The 24,720-nt window shown below is 41.7% G+C and overlaps 1 protein-coding gene across 4 annotated transcripts in view; it reads right to left on the bottom strand.

Annotated features, from left to right (window-relative positions):
- ATP10D (ATPase phospholipid transporting 10D (putative)) overlaps positions 1-24,720 on the bottom strand; it is a 108,103-nt gene that overhangs the window by 43,617 nt on the left and 39,766 nt on the right. For all 4 annotated transcript variants that reach the window (XM_073342121.1, XM_073342120.1, XM_073342118.1 and 1 more), the window contains 2 exons: positions 5,693-6,001; positions 898-1,092 (listed from right to left, as the gene is read on the bottom strand). In XM_073342121.1, the coding sequence (XP_073198222.1) occupies positions 898-1,092; positions 5,693-5,961 (464 nt within the window). In that variant the 5' untranslated portion in view covers positions 5,962-6,001. The remainder of the gene's footprint in view (positions 1-897; positions 1,093-5,692; positions 6,002-24,720) is intronic.

Consider the following 24,720-nt stretch of genomic DNA (forward strand, 5'->3'; position numbering starts at 1 on the left):
TGTCTTCTAGTACACTAGGATTTTAACATGTGTTAGACAACACATTTAAAAAAAACCCAACACTTTATTTTCAAAGTGAAGACAAGGCGTGAGCATCAGTGTGCAGCTGCACAGACCCAGTCCCTGCTTCCTCCATGGGAGAAATAAACTGTGCCACACCGTTTCTTGGTGCAGCTTACTTCCCTCTCTGCAATGCTTCAGCTGCCCACTTGCTCTCCCTGCATGCTACTCCCTGAAATAGCTATCACAGCAAATGAATAATGGGGCTCCTTATACCCCTGCATGATCACACAGCAAGAGTAATGTGGTCCATAGTACTTTCCATTTGATAATTATTAATTAATTTAGCCTCACAATACCCTTTCACGGTAGGTATGTCTGAACTGTTATCCTTATTTTACAGATGAGGAAACTAAGGTGCAAAAGGTCACCTAGGAAACTTGTGGTAGCATCTGGAAAAAACCAAGGATTTCTCTCTAACTTCGTAGCCAATGTCCAAGTGAAGAAAGGAACTGGTCAGGTCCTATTATCATCACTTATTTGGGAACTCTTTACTAGTTGATTTAGAAACATAACAGCATTAATTTAAGGAAAGCATGGTTCACAATGGTGTTACGCAAACTTTTCCAACTGCCATTGTATTATAACCCTGGGTCGCAACATCCCTGATATTCTGGTTCTGCGACTGTTTAACAGACACTAACAACTGTTCCAAATTGTGCGACAATAGCAGTGTGACTGAAATAAGTCACTTTTAAACCAAAATAAGAATGTGGCCAACTGATCAATCCAGAAACCAATTTTGTTAAGGTTCCTCAAACTTACTGTTTTGTATATTAACACTAATAATACACATTGTACATTATTCATCAATAACAAAGTCAGACAAACACTTACCTGCTGTATACTTTAGTTAATAAGTTGTTTATCTGCTTATCTAATTTGTATTTTGAGTAATCCTCAAGGCCATCTTTAACTGCAATAATTGTGAGAACAACTACTAGAGGTAACATGGTAATTTCTTTCTGGAAGGCTTCCACCAGTGGAACCCAGTTCAGGACAACTAAAAATAGGAAATATAAATTGGCAGCTCTGAAACAAACACAAAAACAGATGCAGGAGTTAGGAATGGAATGAAGTTTAGGAGGTGAGTAAAAGGCAGGTGACACATGTAATGACCTGCAGTTCACTAGCAAACTGAGTTAAGCAGAAGTTTCTACATACTTTAGAAGTAACATTTATGCAGAGCTTTATGTTGCGTAAGAGGCTGCATGCTGGAAAGAGACATGGCATTCATGTAGCTTAAATACCAAGAAACTAAACTGAGTTCTTACCATGCAACCAGAGCTTCAAAATGATAACTCCTTTTCACAGGCAACATAATGCCAAACATTCCTACATCTCTCAGCTTGATTTTTGTACAAAATTAGCAGTTGTCAGCAAAGATCAACATATTAGAAGACACCACGCTTTTTATATCCAAAGTTATTAAAATGTTAGCGGAAGCCTTATGTCCACATATCTCAGCATTATTCAGATATTCAGTGATGAGGTCACACCAACAAATTTTAATTAAATTTCCCGCAAAAGATCTATTACCCTATATAGAAACACAAGCACATTACCTTAAAGGTCATCTCCACGCAAACCTCAAACATCTCAATTTTAGCATTTAACGGCTTCAGCCATACCCAATATCACTTAGAAATTTTCTATTGTCAATGTTGAGGCAAAACACAGAAGCAATAAGCATCATGAATCACATCCCCTGCCCACACAATCAGAATTTAACTTAAAGAAAACATGAAACACTTCTGCATCGATTGAAGAATTACATAATTATAGCTTCACCTTCCAACTTTTCAACACACCTTTCATTAGCAGCCTTCCTTGGTACAGGCTATTACAGTAACATATTCAATCAAGTGGGAAAACAAATACAGATCACCAGCAATTTCTGGCCTTAGATAAGTGGAAAGATGTAAACAAGAAACTACCATAAACAAAGGATACAGAAAGAGTTGAAGCACTTTCAGCATTTAACTGTTTAACCATCAAAGCAATAACCTTCTTTGAGAGTGTTAGAGGGACTTCTATAAAGAAAATTCAAGGCACTTACACATATTTTCATGGAGTAAAACGTCCTGAAATAACAGGTCAATAGGGCATATTGTACACACCAACAGATTAGTCACCATTTGTATCTTTGATATTCCAAACGTAACCAAACATGTTTGGTATAGCTAAGGCCCTACCAAATTCACGGCCATGAAAAACGCATCACAGACCATGAAACCTTGTCTCCCCCATGAAATCTGGTCGTCTGTATACTTTTACCCTATACTACACTCTTTTACACTATATGGTAAAAGTATATACAAGTACACAATGTTTCTCAAACTGGGGCTCCCTAACAACAGGGTCAAGCTGATTGTAGAGGGGTTTCAGTATTGCCACCCTTTCTTCTGTACTGCCCTCAGATCTGGGTGACCGGAGAGCAGCGGCTGCTGGCCAGGTGTCCAGGTCTGAATGCAGTGTCACTGTCAGCAGCTGCACAGAAGTAGAGGTGACATGGTATGGTATTGCCACCCTTATTTCTGCATTTCTGCTGGCAGTGGCTCTGTCTTCAGAGCTGGGTTCCCAGCCAGCAACCACTAATCTCTAGCCACTTAGCTCTGAAGGCTGCGCTGCTCCCGGTGGTGACACTGCCTTCAGAGCTCAGCACCCATCCAACAGCTGCTGCTCTCCAGCCAACAAGTTCTGAAGGCAACGCAGAAAGGTGGCAATACCACAACCCCCCCTACAATAGCTTTGCAACCCGCTTTTGGGTCGGGACCCCCAGTTTGAGAAACGCTGACTTAACAGACTTTACAGGTTTATATTTTGCTGTTTTTAAATACATATTCATGTTTTGTTACAACTCTGTGACATTTTAAGATTAAATATCTGAAACCATAAAGTTCAAAATTTAAAAAATGCTATGACCATGACATTTATTAAAATAGACCGTGAATTTGGTAGGGCCCTAGGTAGAGGTTTCCACATGATCCACTAGTACAGGGGTCAGCAACCTATGGCACGTATGCCCAAGGTAGCACACAAGCTGATTTTCAGTGGCACTCTGCTGACGGTCTGGGGTTCCGATCGCTGGCCCCTTGCCAGCTGGGATCCCAGCCGCCGGCCCCGCTCAGCCCACTGCTGGTCTGGGGTCCCGGCCGCCGGCCCGCTTAGCCCACTGCCGGTCTGGGGTCCCGGCCGCCGGCCCGCTTAGCCCACTGCCTTCCTGGGGGACATTGGAAAACTCAGCAAGGAAAAGCAAGGATCACGCTAAACTGATAAGATCTGCACTTTAAATTTAATTTTAAACGAAGCTTCTTAAAGGTTTTTAAAACCTTATTTACTTTACATACAACAATAGTTTAGTTATAGAATATAGACTTATAGAGAGAGACATTCTAAAAACGTTAAAATGTATTACTTGCATGCAAAACCTTAAATTACAGTGAATAAATTAAGACTTGGCACACCACTTCTGAAAGGTTGCCGACCCCTGCACTAGTAAGTCAGATCTTCTCAGGAATTCTTACCTGTTAAAGCTGGCTTCCTACATTTTCAGTCAAGAATTTATACGTGAAGGGTGTGTGATGTTGCACTCCATAATGTTTTATGGAAATATGCTTATGAGTGCAAATATGATGTAACTGGAATATAGTTTATGCAAGAGGTCTCTTGTAAGGTATCATTACAAAGCATATAATCTACTGAGTGTATTCATCCTATTTGTATGTATGTATCATTCTTGTATCTGAAGATAGCAATATGAAATATAACTCTGAGGTCCTATTGTAATTATGCGAAGTGTGGGCCATTAATGGTGGTTTAGAATCTTGACAGCTCCCATTGACTAGGACAATTGGTTGTAAATGGCTCTGTTTACTTACAAACCTTCCTGGGTACGTGCAGGCCAGCCCTGGAAGAATGGAGGCTGGGGTCTCACAGGACATGTGAACATGTCACCCGATACTGGAATCCATCTTAAACCTGGTGCTTTCCATTTAGAAGGAGGGGACCCAGAGAGACAAAAGATTCTCTCCTTGTGCCAAAGCTATAAAAGGGAGTGGAACAGAACAAAGGTGGCTGCCAGTCATGAGAACACCCCCAGTTTCCAACTAAGATGTCTGCTGGAAGTACCAAGGACTGTACCAGAGGAAAGGATTGGGCCCAGACTAGGAAGGAGTCTAGCCTGTGAAAGAAGCTTATTGGAATATTTCTGAGGGTGAGATTTTACCTGTAATCAGTTTCTTAATGTATTACGCTTAGACTTGCGTGTTTTTGCTGGCAGGGAAAATGGGTTCAGAGGTAATCTCAGCACATCAGGTGACAGGCCCAAGGGGGTCTCTATGACTGAATCCGTCCCAGGGCATTCCCTCCTCCCTCAGATGTTTATGCCACTTTCCTTGTTCTGGCTCCCTTTCTTGTGTTGAGACATCCTCTTCCATGTCTCCCATTGTATACCACACAGAGACTGAAGCTACCAGTAACTCATCCACTCCCCACAAAATTAAGAATAAAAGAGACACAAACCCTGTTTCCATTCTCCAACCAACAGAGTTGCTGAGATGATTGTTTCAAACTGATGATCAGACAACGCAGAAAACAGAGAACACATTTTTATCTTTTTTAAGTTCTAAGTCTGCACCCTCCATTTAAACAAATTTGCCACTGATAGAACTGCAATCTCCCAATCTAGAAACAAGAGCAGGTCAAGAAACTTTGGCTGAACTACAGCCCTCAAGGCTTTGTGGTCAAAGAGTATCCACAGAGGCAAAAATTACTAGAGTACCAGCCCTTTGATGACTTAAGGAGGCTTGGACTGAGGACATGACAGATGTTCTACATATCTCTTCCACTAAAGCTAGAGTGGACCAACCAAAAATCTCATCAATTGCAAGGCTTGTGACAGTGTCCTTGCTGGTTTTACAAAACCCATTTTTGGACACACACCCCCCGAGGCCACCATGTTGCTTCCCCAAGTGAGCCCTCCCACCACCCTCTTAACATCACCTTTCAAGCCAGCCGCCATGCAAATTCATAGAGTGGCTGAAGAAAAGGAGAACCAACCTCATTCTTCTCCACCACTACACCTGCCAAACTGGATGGGGGTGAAATCTTATCATACGCTGCTCTATGTCAGTGATCCAAGAGGAGGGACCATCTAACTCAGGAGTGAGGAACCTTTTTTCTATCATTGGCCATTGACCCACAGAAGAAAATCAATTGCAGACCACTCACCTGCTGGGGTGGTTGAGGCTCAGGGCTTCCCCCCTGCAGCAGGGCAAGCTGGTGCTTGCAGCTCCAGCCCCATGGGGGGAGGGGCGGATGGACGCTGCAGGCCAGATGAAATTAACTGACACTCCGGATCCAGCCTGTGGGCCGTAGGTTCCCACCCCTGATCTAACTGATCCGAAATGGTGAAAGAAAGGACATGACACCAAATGAGGAGAGAGACCTCTTTTGAGTATCAGTTTTGGGATAATGTATCTTGTTACAAAGTTATCAGAACTGATTGCTAAATTCAGGAGAGAAGAGTAGTTTATAAAAACAAATTTGTAGATATTAGCACATGAATTTCAAACAAACAAAAAAACCCACATTCGAATAATTTCCACAATTACACACAAGAATCCTTTACCTGTAAAACTGTTCAAATAAATTCCGTGGTAGAAAGTTGAATAAAGTGTATTTAGTAGTCCGTATTCTGTTGTTCATATATAATTTTGATACCTTTTCATACTCTTCTTTAAAGTGTCCCAGACATGGTATAACTATCCTATGTCTGCTAGGCACTTTGGATGATTGATAACACTTGTCACATGAGGAGCTGCTGCTGCTTCCATCCCTGCCTTCTGCGGATACCAGACGCTGCCAGCGATATCGGGCCCATCGGATGGGGTCTGCCATATCGTCTGAAATGATTTGTGATCCAGGCCAGGTCTTCTTTCTAGCAAAATTTTAAAGTCAAGAAAATTACACAGTAAGTCTGGAGAAGCTTTAGTTCAAAATACAAACAAAAAAGCTGTTCACAATGGTTACTGCAAAGGCCTTTAAGTGAGGTTAACTTGGTTTGTTAACCTTACAATGAGAATTGAGTTACTACCCATTTTTGATTTCAAAATGAAAGGAACTATTAATAGTTTATGTGAGGTAAAACCCTCTGATTGAATAGTGCAGTAATCTATATTGAAGGGCTATTTAGATTTAATTCTACCTCTCAGGAACTAGAAAGAGATATAATCACATCAGTTTTGGTTTGTTTTAATTTAACATTTCTTTAAAATAATTGTACCATAAATACAAAGCACAATCCGCACCCCAATATCCATCAACTACTGATATAAAGATTGGTGAAAATTTTTCCCATAGAATACTTATGTTTTCCTGTGTAATGCTGACTAGTAGGTTGCCTGTAGTAGTTTAGTCAAAGGAATGTTAATGGAATTGTCTTCACTTATTTATAAACCTGCTGATTGCTATCACATTACATATATCCCTGTAATTAAATAACACTAGATCAAAGTGTGTGTATATTCAGACATTAGAACTTCATGAATACTAATGAATGATACTTACATTGTTTCACTTATCGATCCTGATTATAATGCAATGGCAAACAATTGCATTATGACAGGTTTCAGAGTAATATCACTGTAACCAACTACTTGTGAATGCCAGGAAATAAAATGCTAACTTCAAAGCAAGGGTCATTGTATTCAGCAATGGAAATCCACAGACAATCTGCAATTGCTACTCATCAAAACTCAAGTAGGTGAATGTCTTCTGCAAGCAGGATCTATAAATACTACTTTAAGGGAATGATCCTGCATCTCTGGCCTGATGGATTCTGACATGGTGGAATACTGAGCAATTGGACAGCAACCCCCAAAGTTAGTTTGGGTAACCCTGAGACACTTAAGGAAAACTAGCAGATCACTACATCTCTGCTATCATACTGGATTCTCAAACTTTGACTCGCCTGTATTTTACCTGCTTTAACCTCTCATTTCTTTTTCTTAGCTAATAAACCTTTAGTTTACTAGAGAAATTAGCTGTCAGTGTTCTCTTTGGTGTGATGTCCAGAGTACCCATTGAGCTGGGGTAAGTGACTGGGCTTTTGGGGCTGCGGGTAACCCAATATGAGGTGATTTTTGGTTTAATAACCTTTCATCACGAAGTCCAGTTTGTTGGGGTGGTAAAACGGAGCTGGCGAGCCTGTTTGTGGCTCCATGTAAAATTAATATAGTAATCCAAAAGCACACATTTGTTACTGTCTTGGTGAAATCTAATTATAGAATATACCATCATTTTGGGGTATCTGCTCTGTTTTCTGGCAGTCTGACCTGAGATCGGCACTCTCAATTGTATGCCATACGAGACAGCGTCATATGCTGCTCGACAACACTGACGGTACACAGAGGAACCATTTAAAATTATTAATCATATAAATCTCTAGATACAGGACCCAAAGATGTGCATGCAATAAATTGGTACCTGAAGTCTGATAAATCCAAGTGAGAAATTTCAGAGTAGCAGCCGTGTTAGTCTGTATTCGCAAAAAGAAAAGGAGTACTTGTGGCACCTTAAATTTGTTAGTCTCTAAGGTGCCACAAGTACTCCTTTTCCAAGTGAGAAAGATGTTCAGGGCTATATATTGTCCATTATAAGACAATATTGCATGCTCTTCACTCAGAAAGCTAGGCCAGCACAGGACATCTAATATACTTCAATACCTTTACAGTAACATAATCTAAGGCATTTTTCAATCCCACTAAACAAGAGAAAATCTTTGATTTAAGCAGTAACCCAACCAGCTATATTTACACCGCTCAGTATCCCATACATATACTGTTACGTAAATTCTTTTGCAGATTTACGGCTCTGTAGGCCCTCTAGCATTTACAGTAAGAGTGGCAGTCCGGTAGTTCAGAGATGCTCTAGAATTCTAGTGCCGCTTTATGTACACAGCCTATCATTTAAATTTGGATTTGATAAAACAAAACAAATCCCCAGCCATGACAATGACCTGTCTTATTTAATATTTTTGTTAAGAGTCAGCTTCCAACAGGCCTTTCCTTATGAGAAGCATGAGAGAATAGTGGCATTTGTGGGATGTGTGAAGACAGAGCTCCTGCACCTCACACAGAGGCCTCTTGGAATTGTGGGCCCTGCAGTCTGAGTTGCATATATTACAACCAGCTATAGGTCTCAATTCTCACTTGTGTTATTTCTCTGCAGCATCCCAGCTTTCTTATCATGATCCTGCTTTTCCAGCCCAGGAACAGAGGCCAAGGGGGTTATTTCTTCCTAGGCCTCTGACAGACACAGATGACCACCAACCACCATTTGACATGTTTGATTCCTCCTCTAGTCATTTACCAAATATTAAGGCTACGATTTAGGTATGGGTATTTTTAGTAAAAGTGACTAGATGACCTCCTGAGGTCCCTTCCAACCCTGATATTCTATGATAAGTCACAGAATCCGTGACTTCCATGACCTCTGTGACAAACACAGAGCCCTACTGATTATCCCTCCATGGTCAAACCGGGATCGCCAGCCATCTCACCAGGGCACTCATCCTTCCCATTCCCTAGGCTGCATAACCAGCCGAGCCTGCTAGCTCATCTGGCAGCAGAATTTTAAAAGGAATTCCTTTTAGGTCAGGCTTTCCTCTGCCATAACAGATAAACCTGATAGCAAAGTTCTGTTCTGTTCAACTTTGATTCTAGCAAGAAGTGTGTTTATTTTCCCCACCATGCTTAGTAGCTCTGCTTCTTAGACTGTAGTTTCTTGTTTCGTAAGTATTATATTTAGTTTCCTAGATCAACAGTGAAGCTGCTGCTAGCTGACGATATCCTGTTTTTGTATAGCGGATATCTCAATACCAGTATATGAGGGGTGGAGGGAACGGAAAGGAGAGGAAATCTGCAAAATGTACAGTTTTCATTTCTGGATCTCACATTAGGTTCCAGTACTCAGAAGCCATATCCTACTGTATTTTCTGTGTTCCATGACAAGATTTGTATATTTTTGCCAGACTCACATGCATGCCTGTCTTTGCATTAGAATCATAAAATATGAGGCGTGGAAGGGACCTCAGGAGGTCATCTAGTCCAACCCCCTGCTCAAAGCAGGACCAATCCCCAATTTTTGCCCCAGATCCCTAAATGGCCCCCTCAAGGATTGAACTCACAGCCCTGGATTTAGCAGGTCAATGCTCAAACCACTGAGCTATCCCTCCTCCCTAAGCTTCTTTATTATTTGCAGAGGGCCTGCATAATGATACCAATCACTCTCCTAATACACCTTCAGTGCAGCAAGAGGGCTGTAGAATTCAAGCTGACTGAGTGGGAAGACTTTTAAGCTCATTTTTCACAAAAAGGCCAGAAACACAGGGTTTGATCCTGCACAACTAAAGTTGACGGAAGCCTTCAATGGACAAAGTATCAGGCACTGAAGACACAGCTTAGGCCTGAATTTCTCTCCTCTTATGTAACTGGGGTTGGGGCACATAGGAGGTGGTGAGCCCTTTCCAGAACTCTGTGTGATCAGGGTGGTTTGTGAACAAGTGTGGCTGGAAAGTGGCCTTCTCTGTGGCATGCTCCCACAGAGGCCCCCGGGAGGGCCGTGAGCAGGTTTCAGGGGGTCTGCCAAGCATGGCTGATACTAGACTCGCTAGAGCCCAAGGCAGAAAGCCGAAGTTCCGCCACACGGGACTGCAGCCCGGGGCCGCACCACCTGGGTCTGAAGCCAAAGCCTGAGCAACTTAACTTCACAGTGCCCCTATGTGGTGTAGCGCCTCCTTACTACCTCCTTACTACCCCCTAACAATGGCCCTGGCTTTTATGTGCAGAAAATCAGTTGTTGTGACACAGTTGGGCCATGGAGTTTTTATAGCAAGTTGGGGGACCTCGGAAAGAAAGAGGTTGAGAACCCCTGATCTAGTGTATTTCCCAGTGGAAATCCAAGCAAGCATTATCTTCTGCACCTTCTAGCCCCTTCTACCTGGTATACACAAAGATTAAATCCTCTCTCTATTGAAGTCAATCGGAATTTTGCCATTGACTTCAATGGGGCCAGGATTTCACACTGAGTGATGTGGGTGAAAGCCATGGCAATGTTAATCTAAACAAGCAATACTTCTTGTGGGAAAGGGGACCAGCTGGAGAGGTGCAGGATCCAGGAGGATGGAGCCCAGTTTCTCTATGGGGTTTTCAGATCACCACACACCATATTGACTCTGCAGGATCCAAACCCCCTTGCCTCAGAGGATAATTAACAGCTGTGGTTCTCGAACTTTTGTACTGGTGACCCCTTTCACATAGCAAGCCTCTGAGTGTGACCCCACCTTATAAATTAAAATCACTTTTTTATATATTTAACACCATTATAGAAGCTGGAGACAAAGTGGGGTTTGGGTTGGAGGCTGACAACTCATGACCCCCATGTAATAACCTCACGACCCCCTGAGGGGTCCCAATCCCCAGTTTGAGAACCCCTGATTAAGAGGATATACCACAGGAGAAAAGTGTAGTTTCCAGTGGACTTTGTTCCATGTTATGATTCCCCCCCCTCGCCCCATCACCCCCCAATCACTGGGGACGAGCGAGCCAATGGAGACATTTACTAAAATATGGATTTGGTGAATGAGAGAGTCTTGTGTTCCACAATGAAAATAAAGCTACTTGCTTGAGATTATTTATAAACCCAATACATATTTGTTGACCATTTCCTTTCCTTTGACTGTAAGCTCTCTGGGGGCAGGGACTCCATCCTCCTGTGCAGCACATGGCACAACAGGGCCCTGCTCCTGCAGGTGCGACGAGAATATAAACACAATTATAATTTTGTACTGTGTCTATTCAGTAAAGCTTTCATTTAAAGGGTTTTAAGAGCCTAGCTGCTAATTGAGGTTTAGTGATTACTTTAGAAGGATTCTGAGCAAGGATTTGCAGCACTTTGATGAATAGGGTTGCAGACAACTCTGATCTAAGGCCCAGGAAAACTATGCAGGTGAAAGTGTAAGGGGAGGAAAGGGAGGCTGAAACAACTAGACAGAGAGGATGTCTCCTCACAAACAAAAAAGCCATGCAAGTGTCCCAGTGCACACACTATATTTTTCAATGTGTGATCTTATGAAAACTGGAGTGGGTCTTTTTTCTCTAACCTCAAGTGCATTATTTTATACTTGTACTATTTTATTCCTGCATTTACACTGTGCAATGCGGAAATGAAAGAGTCCATTTCAAAGCCTGGGCAGAAAGTGGAAGAGGTCAGCTTAGCGTAGGAACCTCATTGGGATCTCCATGTCACGTTTCCTGGCAAGTTGGGCACAGCTGTGAGATGAAGTGAAAAGTCCTTTGGTCTCACACTCCTCTCAAATTGCAGCTCCTACTCTCCTCTCAGCTTCCCTGGAGCACCTGTCCTTCACCTGTTCCCATGCTAACTGCAGCCATGTTGCTACTGCTCTGATTTTTTCCTTAGTCTCCTGTGCCTAGCCATATCTCCAACTAACCACCACCCACATCCTCCTCCTCCAGCCATCACTTGCTATAGATACATCTCAAACTCTCAGTTTTCTCCCATCTGTAACTTTACTTATCTATCCAGGCTCATGACTCCTGCTCCTCCCCATTGTGCCCAGGGCTACCTCTTTATCTCCTCCTTCCCCACAGGGCTGCATCTCTTCCTCCTCCTTCTCTAACCAATGGGGATGTCACAGCTCCACCCACTTTCCTGATGCTCCTCTCTGCTCTGGCATGCTCTTCCTTCCCCTCATCACTGTTCAAAAACCTACCCTATGGACTCACCACCTACTTGATTTTCTTCCACCCTTTTATTTCTGAACAAATCAAATATACTTGGGAATGCAGAAATTAGTTGGGACCGTCCTAACTATTTTGTATGTAAATAGTCATTCTTCACTTCGCCTTCACAAAAATATTTCCAGGGAACAATTTCCTTAATTAAAAATTAACTAAATAAGGGGAGACAAAGAGAAAGGAATAAAGTGACAAGTTTTTCCCAAGCCAACTCCTCCATTCCAACTGATAAGGAAGCTTGCTCTCCAGAACACCTCAGGAAAAATGCCTGACCCAGCCCTCCCCCAGGGTGCAAAACATTCCTGAACATGAAATAAGGCGGGGGGGGGGGGAGTACAAGTCCTGCAGCTGCACAAAATATGCAAATGCTTCCTGGATTGCTTTTTTCCAAGGGTATGCCTGCAATTAGACATCCACAGCTGGTCTGTGCCAGCTGACTTGGGCTAAAGAGCTGTTTAGTCACAAGGTCTGAGAGCCCAGGCTCCAGCCCAAGCCCAAATATCTACACTACAATTAAACAGTCCCTTAACCCGAGAGCCATGAGCCCAAGTTAGCTGGCACATACCAGTCGTGGGTGTCTAACTGAAGTATCGACATACTCCCAACTGTTTCATCCAAGAGCCCACCATGCCAAATCTAGGTTTGCATAAGAGATCATACCATCACACACCGTTGCTATCTTCTGTTATTCCTACAAGGATGCAAACAGTTCGTAATACAGCACAGTATGTCATCTGTCCAAATATTAATCAGATAGAAACATGATTACCTTTGCAAATTTAACAAGATCAACCTAGAAAGATAACTTCTTAGGAGAGACCAGGTGGATGAGGCCGTATCTTTTATTGGATCACTTGTGTTGATGACAGAGACAAGCTTTTGAGCTTACACAGAGCTCTTCTTCAGGTACACTGGAAAGTTGATCCAATAAAAGATATTACCCTCACCCATCTTGTCTCTCTAATATCCTGGGACAAACATGGCTACGGCTCTGCCAACAATTTATTATGAATCATCCAATAGCTAGCCCTTACATTGTAAAGTTATAACTCCTATATAAATTAATTTATCCTAGGCTACACTTGCACAAAGGGGTGTTTTATAGTGTTTACCTCTCTCTCTTTAGACAGTATAAAATTAATTAATTAATTACTCAATCATCCTCTCCCCTCCTCCTATAAAGTTAATAGCAGGTATAGGCTGACAAACACTTCATATTAAAATTAAAGCCGATCGAAAATTTTTAAACATTTTTTCCTAAAACCATTTTCTAAATGGAGAGTCTTTGTGAAAAAAATTGGTTTGTTTTTTTCATTTTCTATTTTTCAACAATACAAAAGAAAACAAAGTAGTCATTTTTCAGTATATTATTATTTTTCTTTTTCCTCCTCTTTCTTCCCCTCCCTCCTTTTTCTGGTGGAAAAACAGGGTGATAATGGGGTATGTGTGCAAAAACTAAACACCCCACACATAAATGATTTTCAAAAATAAATATTTTCATGAAAAATTCTGAAAGCTGTTCCTTTTCACAACTTGCACAAAAATTAATTTTGCAAAATAAATTCCCCGATTTTTGAACAGTGCTAATTAAAATACTAAACCTTCTCTTAAATAAAATGAGTGAGGCATTAATTATTCTATCATTGCTTTAAAACATTAACCGTTTGTGATGTGACAATGCATCTTTTAGCTAGCAAGTCAATCATCCCTCATAAAGGGCATTTATATAAAAATGACAACTTACTGATGCTTTTACAGTTCCAGAAGATATAAACCTTCCTGATTATTTCAGGTGAACATGTAATAAAAATGTAGATTATTTCTCTGATAACATTAACATTCCTTTACTAGGTTCTCTACTGATTTAGTCATTTCCTAAATCATGGCCTCACATAGGATCAAATATAATATTGTGCTTGAGTTTTCCAAAATCTTGTTGGGCAAATAATGTTTTTTAAATTCAACAGAAAAAGTGATCTCAGTACAACATTTTCAGTTAAATACTCAAAGAAATTATTAATCTCACCTCACATATCTTCAAAGTAATCTGAACCAAGATAAACACTTGAAAATAATTACCTCATTACTAATGATCAACAGCAAAATTAACAACTTCTGTCCCATACACATGGCAAGATTCTTAGGCCTCATTCTGCCCCCTTTGTGCAAGTCCAACAACATAAATGGGCCAGAGAGTGGGCCTAACAAGACAGATGGAGATTGTCCAGGTATGAGAAAATCCTTAACTGCCCTAGGGCCAATATAGCAGGCTCTATGCTAGCCCCTCTCAGCTCCCCTTAGTGTAGAAGTTGTGCCAGTCTGGTGGTGAAAAGACAGCTTTAGGCCTCCTTTCCCTCCTCCTCACCAAGTGTAAACCTATCGGATCTGAAAATCTGAACCATGGATTGAAAAACAGAGCTGGGATTTAAAGATGTGAAGGAATCATATTATTCTCATATGTACAGATTAAATCTTCATGGGGGCAAATAACTGAAAAAGTGCCTGATCCAAAACTGAAGTCAATGGGCAGACTCCCCAACATTTCAATGGACGAACAGACACATAGTGAGCAATTTTGGGGATTTGTAGTTTCAACCACTGCAAAAGGTATTTAATTGCAAGATTTTAGTGAAATGCAGACTTGGTCTAATTCTCTACAGAACTTGCCTTTTGTTGCCATAATACAAACTAAGCACATTCTGTTTCTAAAATGGTTTTAATACCAACTCTGCAGGATATTTTTTTCCATACATGAATCAAATTGATTTGGATGATTAATTTATTCACAGATTAGAAAGATCCTCTTGCTAAACATAAAGGATTTGGATTACTTCAAACAACTACTAGGCAGTAATAATAATTGAATTATAAGCAGCATGTAAGTTGGTTTGAGCATTTTCCAACCAGCATTACCTATTTATCTTTATATTTCCTCTATTCTTATGTCTCATTTTACCTCTTCTGTAATGTCTGTAACTCATTATCTAAGGTACTTCTTCTGAAAATGTGGTTAATTCTGGCACAGTTAGAATTTTGCTGCAAAAGTTTAACACTCCTGTTCTCTGCATCTTTTCCATGGCACTGTTATGACACATGCAAAATATGATTGCTTGGGAGTGGTTGGTTTTTTTGAGGGGGAGGGGCCTTAAAACACCAGTACTATAAAATGCTGTTGTTAAAATTAGGTTCTCCTATCTTGCAGTTAAGAAAAAAGTTCTTTCTTAAATGCTGTGTTTTCTGTAGTCCTTGTAACCAAGTACTTTCTCAGACCCCAATCCTTCTAACACTTAAGAAAGTGAAAATACTTTACTTACGTTGATCAGTCTCACTGTGAAGTTATGTACCTGCTGTGTTTGCAGGATTGCAGCCTTCCTGTAAGCATGTTTGCAAAACCACGCACATTTTTCTCTGGGCTTAAAGATATTCAGTATACTTTTTTTTTTTAAATGCACATTACACTATCTGCAAGCATAACCTAATTCAAATAAAACTGTTAGTAGAGAACTTTGACTTCTAAACCAAGTCCATGCAAACATGCCTGATGCACTAATCCTTAATGTGGGCCAAAGCTCCACTCCTTCTATAAGATCCATGAGGTAAGACCAGCCATCACACCTAGATGTAGCCCTAATTGAAGTCAGTAGGGTTTCTCATGGGCACAACTGTCCAACCGAATGAAGCTCATAAATAAACCAAACCAAAAGTAATTTTCATTGGACCACCAAAAGACTCATTTTGACAGTTTACATCCCTAACAATTTTACCTGTCACCTCCAGCTAAGATAGGACAAGCTGTTAAAAAAACAGCACACATTTTTGTTAGCAGAAAAACTGCATTCCTCCCCCACCTTCTCCATGCTTAAAAATGGCTCCACCACTTCTGGTGAAATTGTAAGAAAAAAAAAATTGCTACCTGACTTATAGCAGGCCTACCAAATTTCAGTCAAAAGGCTAACACCCTTTCATTCTGAAGTACATGGGTGTAACCTTAATACAGGTACTGCTATACCAGGAGTGGGCAAACTTTTGGGCCTCAGGGCCACATCTGGATGGAGAAATTGCATGCAGGGCCATGAATGTAGGGCTGGGGCAGGGGGTTGGGGTGCGGGAGAGAATGCGGGGTGCGGGACGGGGCAAGGGGCTGGGGCAGAGGAGGGGTGCAGGGTATACGAGGGGGCTCAGGGAAGAGGATTGGGGTGCAGGAGGGGGCTCAGGGCAGGGGACTGAGATGCAGAAGGGGTGTAGGGTGCAGCAAGGGGTTGGGGTGCAGGCTGGGTGTGGCAGGGGGTTCAAGGCAGGGAGTTGGGCTGCGGGGTGCAGGAGGGGTTTGGGGTTCAGGCTCTGGCCCAGCACCGCTTACCTGGAGCGGCTCCGGGGTGGCAGCAGCGCACACTGGGGCCAGGGCAGGCTCCCTGCCTGCCTGCCCTGGCCCCACGCCGCTCCCAAAAGGGGCTGGCACCACGTCCCTGTGGCCCCTGAGGGAGGGGAGGCAGAGGGCTTCGTGCGCTGCCCTTGTCTGTGAATACCTCCCCCGAAGCTCCCATTGGCCAGGAACGGTGGCCAATAGGAGCCACAGGGGTCGGTGCCTGCAGGTGAGGGCAGCGCATGGAGCCCTCTGCTCCCCCTCCCTCCGGGGCCACAGGATGTGGTGCCTGCCACTTCTGGGAGCAGCGCGGGGCCTGCAGCGCCACAGGGGGGGCAATCCCAGGGGCCGGACCCAAAGCCCTAACAGGCCAGATCTGGCCTCCAGTTTGCCCACCCCTGTGCTATACGCTCCACCAATAGTATACAACTGTTTTTAAATACAGTTAGTTTTTAATTACAGTTATATTTAAAGAGACAATGATGGTTAGTTTAGGTCCAACATTAGTGATATTAAAAAAGAGGGTGCAAAGTTAGATTGTAGCCCCTGAATTTCACATCCCTGTATGTACCCGCAGTCAGCCATTTTGTATGGTCAACCACTGCCAACTGAAACCCGAACATCATATAGCTAGAAATAATCTTAGGCCCTGAGCGGCAAGGCTGTGCAGCTGCATGTTTGCACCTCTGTTAATCAGAATGGGAGGCTGGGACAGGGAGTTAATGTTCCATGAAAACAATGAATGTCTGGACAGCTGACTTAAGTTTTAGGTGCCTCTGACATGTAAGTTTTATTGTTATGATTGGAAATGTTTTGCTGATAAGGAGAATAATAAATTGTTATTGGCTGTTGTTAGGGAAATTATTAGCCTATTAGGGGCTATGAGTTATGTGCTTTATAAAAAGTTAGAAAGTGTGCTTTGGGGCAGTCTTAGGAAGCTTTTCTTTGGGCAAGGATCTGACACTTAAGTTCCCCAGAAGTGAAACAGAAGGAAGGCCCCTGGAAGACTGGCTGCTGTTTCCTCTAAACCATCTTATCTTTAGTAAATATAAAAATATAGGACGTTCTGAACCTAATGCTATAGCGAGTGAGTGTGCGTGTGCTTGAGACCTAATAAAAAGTAGTTTTAGATAAAAGCATTCTGATTGTATCAATCATATATCAGAGGAACTGTGTCCCCATTGATTTATTCCTGACACCACCTAGGGAGAAACAGTTGGGAGAGAATTGCTTGGGTTCTGAAAATCGTGGGTAACAATATGAATATAAATAAATGTTTTCATGAGGGACAAGATTTACCATTAGACAGAGCAGAAATGCGTGTCCCGTATCCTACCTTAGATTTTAAATATCAGCTTTTCGACTCCTAGAAAAGAATTAGGGGCAATAAAATTAAAAGTGGGCATGGTGCTGAATTGGTATGGCCATACTGAATGAATGAATGAGAACATGGCTTGACATGACTGAACTGTGAAAGAGGATTCTCGGAGCAGAATCCTTCTCTTAGCATCAGGCAGATGGCAGAGGTGAAACTGACTGGCTCCATGGTGCATGTATGATCAATACTGATCTTTGGGTCAGCAAATATGTTTACTTGAAACAAACAACATGTGTAGAACATCCTGAGTTCTGAACATCCATCCTTAGTGGAGCATGGGCTGACCAGGGCATCTCAACCCTGTTAAAGGACATCACGCAGGGGGCTGAAGTGAATGATTAATAAGGGAGTGAATGTGTGGTAATTTTCCGTTGGCACCACTCTGCAGTCTCCTCCTAAAGTATTAATTAGGTAAAAATTAGTAGCCACACGCCCATAGGCATGCTTTTAAGACATGTGACTCCTTCGAGAAAAAAGAGTACAAAAATCAAGCAGATTAAATTACTGTTGGGGGGATTTCTTAATTAATGCTTAAAGAAGCAACGCTGCTAGACAGAGTAGCCAAAACTCTGCTCCATGGGCTCGAGTAGGACTGTGAGCCAGAGGGGTTTCCAGGCAGTCAAGGAATTGGAGAAAGATCAGAGGGCTAAGGAGACAGACCTGGAGAGGAGAAGTCGTCCATAGAATTTGGTAACCACCTTCTCTGTTTGCCGAGCAGGAACTGTGTGAGGCTAGCACAGGGCCTGTTTGTGTATGTTTTTGAAAGAGAGGCTCACTAAGAGGAATGTATAGCTCTTAATGTATAGTTCTTTAATGTCTACCGTAGGAGTTATGTGCTTAATGTAACCCTTTACCGCTTGTGTAATTCCTTTTCAAATAAACTGCAGTGCATGCAAAGTAATTACTGTGGACCTTTTTCATTGGTATGACAGTAATCTGCTCCGCTGGGAGCCATTAAAGATCCATTCAGGGGTAGTAGCCCCCTGGTGCCAACAGTGACCCCAAGAATTTAATGGGCCTGAGTGACAGGTAGGAGGATGGTGTTGTCCACAGTGATTAAAAAGGGAGATATTGGGTAGAGCATGGAGAGAGTAGGAGATTAAGCTAAAGAAATGTCACTAAAAGCTTGTCTACACTAAAAAGTTTTGCTGCTTTAGCTATACCAGTATTAAAGCATCCTCAAGCTCAAATATATGACTATTCAAAGGACAAATAAAAAAAAATAAATCAGAGGCTTTTGTCTCACCTCATGCCCTTTTTCTTATGGTTGTCCCCTCCCACAAGCTTTCCACACCTTCTACTCTTTAGAATGCCAAGAGCTCTGAAATTAAAACAGCTTCAGAAACATTACTTGCCAAAAGAAATACTGTTCCCAGTCCAGAGGCAAAAACAGAAGTGATATGAAAGGAAAAGTATTAATCTCTCATCAGCTAAGTAGGTGCCTCCCACTGGAAAAAGAAAAATAGGTTATCTCTAGAGGAATGGTTCAAACAATATGGGAGGTGGCTGTTATAGAAAAATTAATGCACCAATTACATACCCACAAAACAGACAAATAGATACTTGGATATTTGATTATCATTTATTCAACAAAGTATATTCACCTGCAAAAAGCAAAACAAAAAACCCCAGCATTTCTGTCCCATTTTTGACTACTTTTTTGGATATGCCTGGATTGTTAAATATGTATAATCAGAGATTTCAGTCAATTTAATAAAATCACTAGAAACAACTAGTGTAAAGATGTTCACTCGGTAACATGGAACATTGTTAAATAAAGAGATCCAATGTTTATATTACTGTATAATGTTTCTCTAAAGAAAAACTAACTGTTGTAACAATTATTGTACTGTCTCTGATTTTTACATGGCTAGGATTTGCAAACCTGTTAAAACTTCCTTAATAAAGTGAAAGCAGTTAAGCTTTCTGAACTCAAAGATTGACTGTTATAGAATAAATTCTACAAGTGCAGAGAAGGTGGAAGAAAGAGTGCAGATGAAGAAAAGGAGCACTAAAAGCAGTCTGGATATACCAATAAACACCCACAACAGGCAGCAATTGCTGCAAGGAACCATCTCGACAGAATTAGATCAAACAGTAAAATATGCATTTTCTAGGTACCGACAATAATGGAACTCCTAATATTGCACCGAATGAGTCTTTCATTCCTAAACTCTTCATAACGTAGGATTCGATTTGTTGAGTGCCCATTTGCTGCCAACCCCACACGCTTACTGAATTCAGGAATTCTTCCGAGAATAGCAAATTCTACTAACAACATCCATACAGAGAACAGTGTTTCCCCTATCTATCTTAAGGACATCCTCATGAAAGATAACATGCAATAAGAGAGCCTCGTTGTAAAGGGTATGAAAAAGCAGGAGCATCAGTTGTTTCTCAGCCAAGTTCCAAGTAGCAAAAAAGAGGAAGTTTGCATTTGGTGGGATAGTGTTCCCAAGCAGCACTTTAATGTTGTTGCCCCTTCCCCCCTCAGGCCGCCAACAGGGGGGGAGAAGGAGCATCTGCCCCGCGGATGGCTGACCTCCAACCCCGCCCCTTCTGTTGGAGCCCCACCCCTTCCGGGAGCTGGAGCCAGCCTCCATACCAGTAAGTGTTGAGTGTTACTTTCATGTATATATGAATAACGTCTCTAGCACATGTGAAGAAGAGGGCCTAAGCTCATTTGCTCTGATGAGTTTAAGAAACACGGCCACAAAGAATGAGTAGGGAGTCATTATAACTGGACTATGTCCTTGGGGCTTTGCAAGTCTTGAGAAATAGCAAATCCCCCTCAACCTTCTTTACTGTGATAAATTGGCAGGGTTTTCACAAACTGAGTTACCTTAATATTATGAAATGAATATAAATGTTACTTCTTTAAACTTGCCTTTAAACAGCAATTTATGCAGGGGGATGTTTTTTCCCCGTGATTTCTCTATCCCATTGTCTTTAACGTGGCTTGTGTGACTGCAGCAGCGCTGGGAGAAAGCTCTCCCAGCGCTCTAAAAAGACCACCTCCACAAGGGGCGCGGCTCCCAGCCCTAGTGCACTGTCTACACTGGCGCTTTACAGCGCTGAAAATTGGCAGTTTAGACAAGCCCTTCGTCTCTGTCAAGCTACCACTATTATGTAGCCATCTTTAGCATGAGTCACACAGGTTTATTACTGCACCTTTGTATGAAGCAATAGTTCTTTCACAGCTTTGCTGAAGATTAGAGGAGCCGCAGGAAAATGACAAATCTGTAGCAATGAGCTCTTGCAATGTATAATGCTCTTGCGTAGGACTAAATCAGTAACTGTGACATGTTCTTCAGCTCTGAGCACAATTAGAGTTGGGTATCACCCAACACTCTTTAGATTTTGACTTAAAATTATGAGAAACTGATTTTTGTTATGGGCAACAGCATTTATTTTCCAATAAACATCAAACATATCTGATGGGGATGTTTTGGCAGCGGGAGGCCAGAGGGAAAAGCACAAGGGGAGACTTCTTTCATGAGATGCTTGAAAAAACTTCCACAGCTCACTGAATGCATTACAAAATTCAGATCACACTTACATGACTAGATAATTTGCATGCAGTGTGAGATTAAAATCAGGTGTCTCTAAAAGTTGAAGAGTTGTGTCTTCGGTAATAAGCAATAGAAACAGGTATTTTCAGAGTGGTTGTTGAGAAAGGGGAAGTAGAAGAGAAAATATTCCTCAGACTTGAAGACCTCCCAAACTCCGACAGCTACCTCTTGTGGCTTGCCTACTGTGCTCTTGAAACTTAAGATACATAGTGTTTCTTTGCTAAAAACACTTTGTATTGAGCATTTTTAAGTTACAGGGTATGCATCACTGTTACGCTAGAGTTCTTTATCCAGAGGGTAATGCTAGAATTTTGTTGTAGCAACTTTTAGGGAAAGTCATGAGGGAATTATATTGACAAAAACAATTTTAAGGAATCAAGTTACAGAAATTCACACACAAAATACCCTAAAGGCAGAGTGGGAATAACAGATATGGCCAAGCCTGAGTCACAATGCATCCTGACAGTACAAAAGGGAGAACTATGTCAGTGAGCCCACCTCTCTTGAAAACTATCTAAACAGGCCACATATGGTATGTCTACACTGCAATTAAATCCATGAGGCTGGCCCACGTCAGCTGACTCAGGCTTGTGGGGCTCAGGCCTGTTTAATTGTGGTGTAAACGTTCAGGCTGTAGCACAGAGTCCCAGAGCCCAGGTTCCAGCCCGAATATCTATACTGCAATTAAACAGCCCCATAGCCCAAGCCGCATGAGTCAGTTCACATGGGCCAGCCACAGGGGTTTAATTGGAGTGCAGACATACCCACATAGGCTTACTACCTTTGGCTTGCTTTTCCTTGATTCATTTAAAGATTTTTTTTTAATTGGGATTGTCCTGCTCCTTTAAAAGCCTAAAAGGTTAGAAACAAGCAAGCAAACAAAACCTAATTTAGAAATAAACATTTTTTCCTGCTTGTGTTTTAACCTTATAAAAATCAGGAATGCTTCCCTGCATACTGGAAAGTGTAAGGGACGTTTACTGTTAACTCTTAACATAGTATTTGAAGAGGTGAAGATCCTGAAGATTTAACAAAAAACAAAGCTTTAAAAACCCTTTTTGCTTTTAAAATGGTTCTACTTTGACTCTTTATCCTGTCATATCATTTTTCATACAAGCTCTCTGGCCTACACGGGACAGGAAATTGCAATGTAAAAGACAAGCGAGTTATTTTTAAAGCTATTTTTCACACCTTTTTTGATCATCATAAAGAAGCCAAAACTGGTACAAGCCCCATTTCCCCCGCTTTGTTTCACAGGTATTCAAAAATGACCTGCAGTAGAAGCCTTACTCAGACATGGTCACTTGCACCATTTTTAAAAGTCTCATTTTTTTAAAAAAAGAAAAAATTTAGATATGGACTTTGCAAACAGAAAAGAAAAGAATCTAAAAGGTCAAATGTTAGGTTTGACAGCTGAAACAATATGCTGTGGAGCAGATTCTGGTCTCTGTGATACATTTGGAGTCATTAAATAACTGGATTCAGAGTCACTGAGGCTCTCTCTTCACCACAAAGAAAAAATGTATTTTTGCAACAGGATAACTAATGTGCATTAGCTATCCTGTTGTAAAACCATAGTGGAGACAGGCACTGAAGTTTTTACATCATGGTACTGTCAAAATAACGTCACTTTTCTTCTCCCATCCTCGCTCTTTTGCAAACTCCTTCAACCTCTAAGTTTTGAGCTTCTCATCCTCACTCGCAAGGCTTTGCTACTACTCTTCCCTCATCCCCCTAGAGTCAACAGGGTCTAGCAGACTGAACAGAGGACCGGAAGTCTGGAACTACTGAGTTCTAATTACCACCTTGTTACTGACTTGCTGTGTAGCCTTGGGCAAGTCACTTAACTTTTCTGCATCAGCTTTTCCTCTGTAAAATTACCTGTCTTACAGTGATATGGTATAGATTAATTAGTTAATAGTTATAGTGCTTTGAAGCTGTATATCACTATATATTGTGCTACTACACTCACACATCATTTACATTTCCCTGTACACCACCCTCACTTTTTTCTTGACCACTCCCTTTGACTCCTTCCATCCTCTCCTGACAACATGCCTCCTTTCAGGTCATTATTTTCACTTGCAATGATCTCCAAATTATTGTCAGCTACGTGAGCTTACTCACTCACACACACATGCATACACACTCCTGTTCCACAAAGCTTTCCAACTGTAATGTCTCTAACTCACTGTGTGCGCGTGTTCTGATCTGGTATCATTTTATACTGTACCTCCACATGTCTAGACTGACCTACAGGTATCAATGGAAGGCCCTCTGCTTCTGCACCAGGTCTTTGTTCCCAGTAGCCAGCTCCTGACAGTGGGTCTCCAATGGAGCCACTCTGCCAGGGCTCCGTTTTAAAGGATAGTGAAGGGCTACATTAACTTTCCTGGAAAAATCTCTGCAGGGGCCAATCAAGAGAAAGATAGACAGTGCATATTCTCACCAGGCCCACTTTCCATCGCCTTCTATTCATGGGTTTTCAGCGTCTTAGGGAGCTCTGTAAGCAAAGAGGTACAAGCTGTGACAGATGTTGGTTCTGAAGCAGCTGATACCACCTTCCACAGGAAGGATTTGATACACACACAGAGGTCGCAGCTGCATGTGAATCATATGGGCCTCTGTTAGTTGGCCAGTTTTACCTACTGCGCAGGCCCACAAATACCTGTGGCAGTACATAAATAATGACGCTTTGATTTCAGTGTCAAAACTACACAGACTAAATGTACACAAGGCTTTGTTGTCAAAACAGATTAGGAGGCTAAAACATAAAGAGTTATTAAACATGCAGAGGTTTAGAGCACCCACAGGCCTAAGGATCAATTTTTATTGTGGAAAGCAAACAATAATAATCCTCTCTTGGGAAGGCATTTGTTATTGTTTTCTCTGTAACAAGACACTGCAAAAGGCACTAACAAAAGTCTTTGCAAATCCAAATCAAATCTGCACGGAGTCATCTTTAATGGAGTTGCCTTTAGTAAATCAGAATTTGAATTCTCACATATAAAACAAGATCAACATTTTTTCTGGGACACTTGTGTTACAAACAACAGAAGCTACCTGTGCAGTTAAATGGCCTGTAGGCATACAGAATATAGCCTGCAGACATCTGAACTCCACCAACTAAGAGAAAGGTTTGGCTGCTTTCAATTCTCAGGCCCTACTCCTCCATTGCCTTGTAACTTGTGTAGTGATTTATACTGATGTAAAGGGGATGTAAAACACTACCAGATCAGAATAGCACACAGGTGAAAATAACTATGGAAGGTGCCCATACATGTCAGTATCTGACCCTACAATGCTACCTACAAGCCTGATTTAGTACAGGGAACAAGTAGAAAGCTTGACAGTGCGTTAGAGTACAATAAAATCAGAGTCACAAGGGCACAGAAGTGGGATCTGAACAAATAAAGTGACAAGAATCCACACTCAGCTCACTCCAACCCCATGCAAAATGACACCTGAGAAGCAGTAGGAGCCAGCAGCAGCAAAAAAGTTTTCCCCATGGAACATGGAGATTTTTTA

The sequence above is a fragment of the Lepidochelys kempii genome, chromosome 4 (genome assembly GCF_965140265.1).
Source record: "Lepidochelys kempii isolate rLepKem1 chromosome 4, rLepKem1.hap2, whole genome shotgun sequence".
Taxonomy (NCBI): Eukaryota; Metazoa; Chordata; order Testudines; family Cheloniidae; genus Lepidochelys; species Lepidochelys kempii.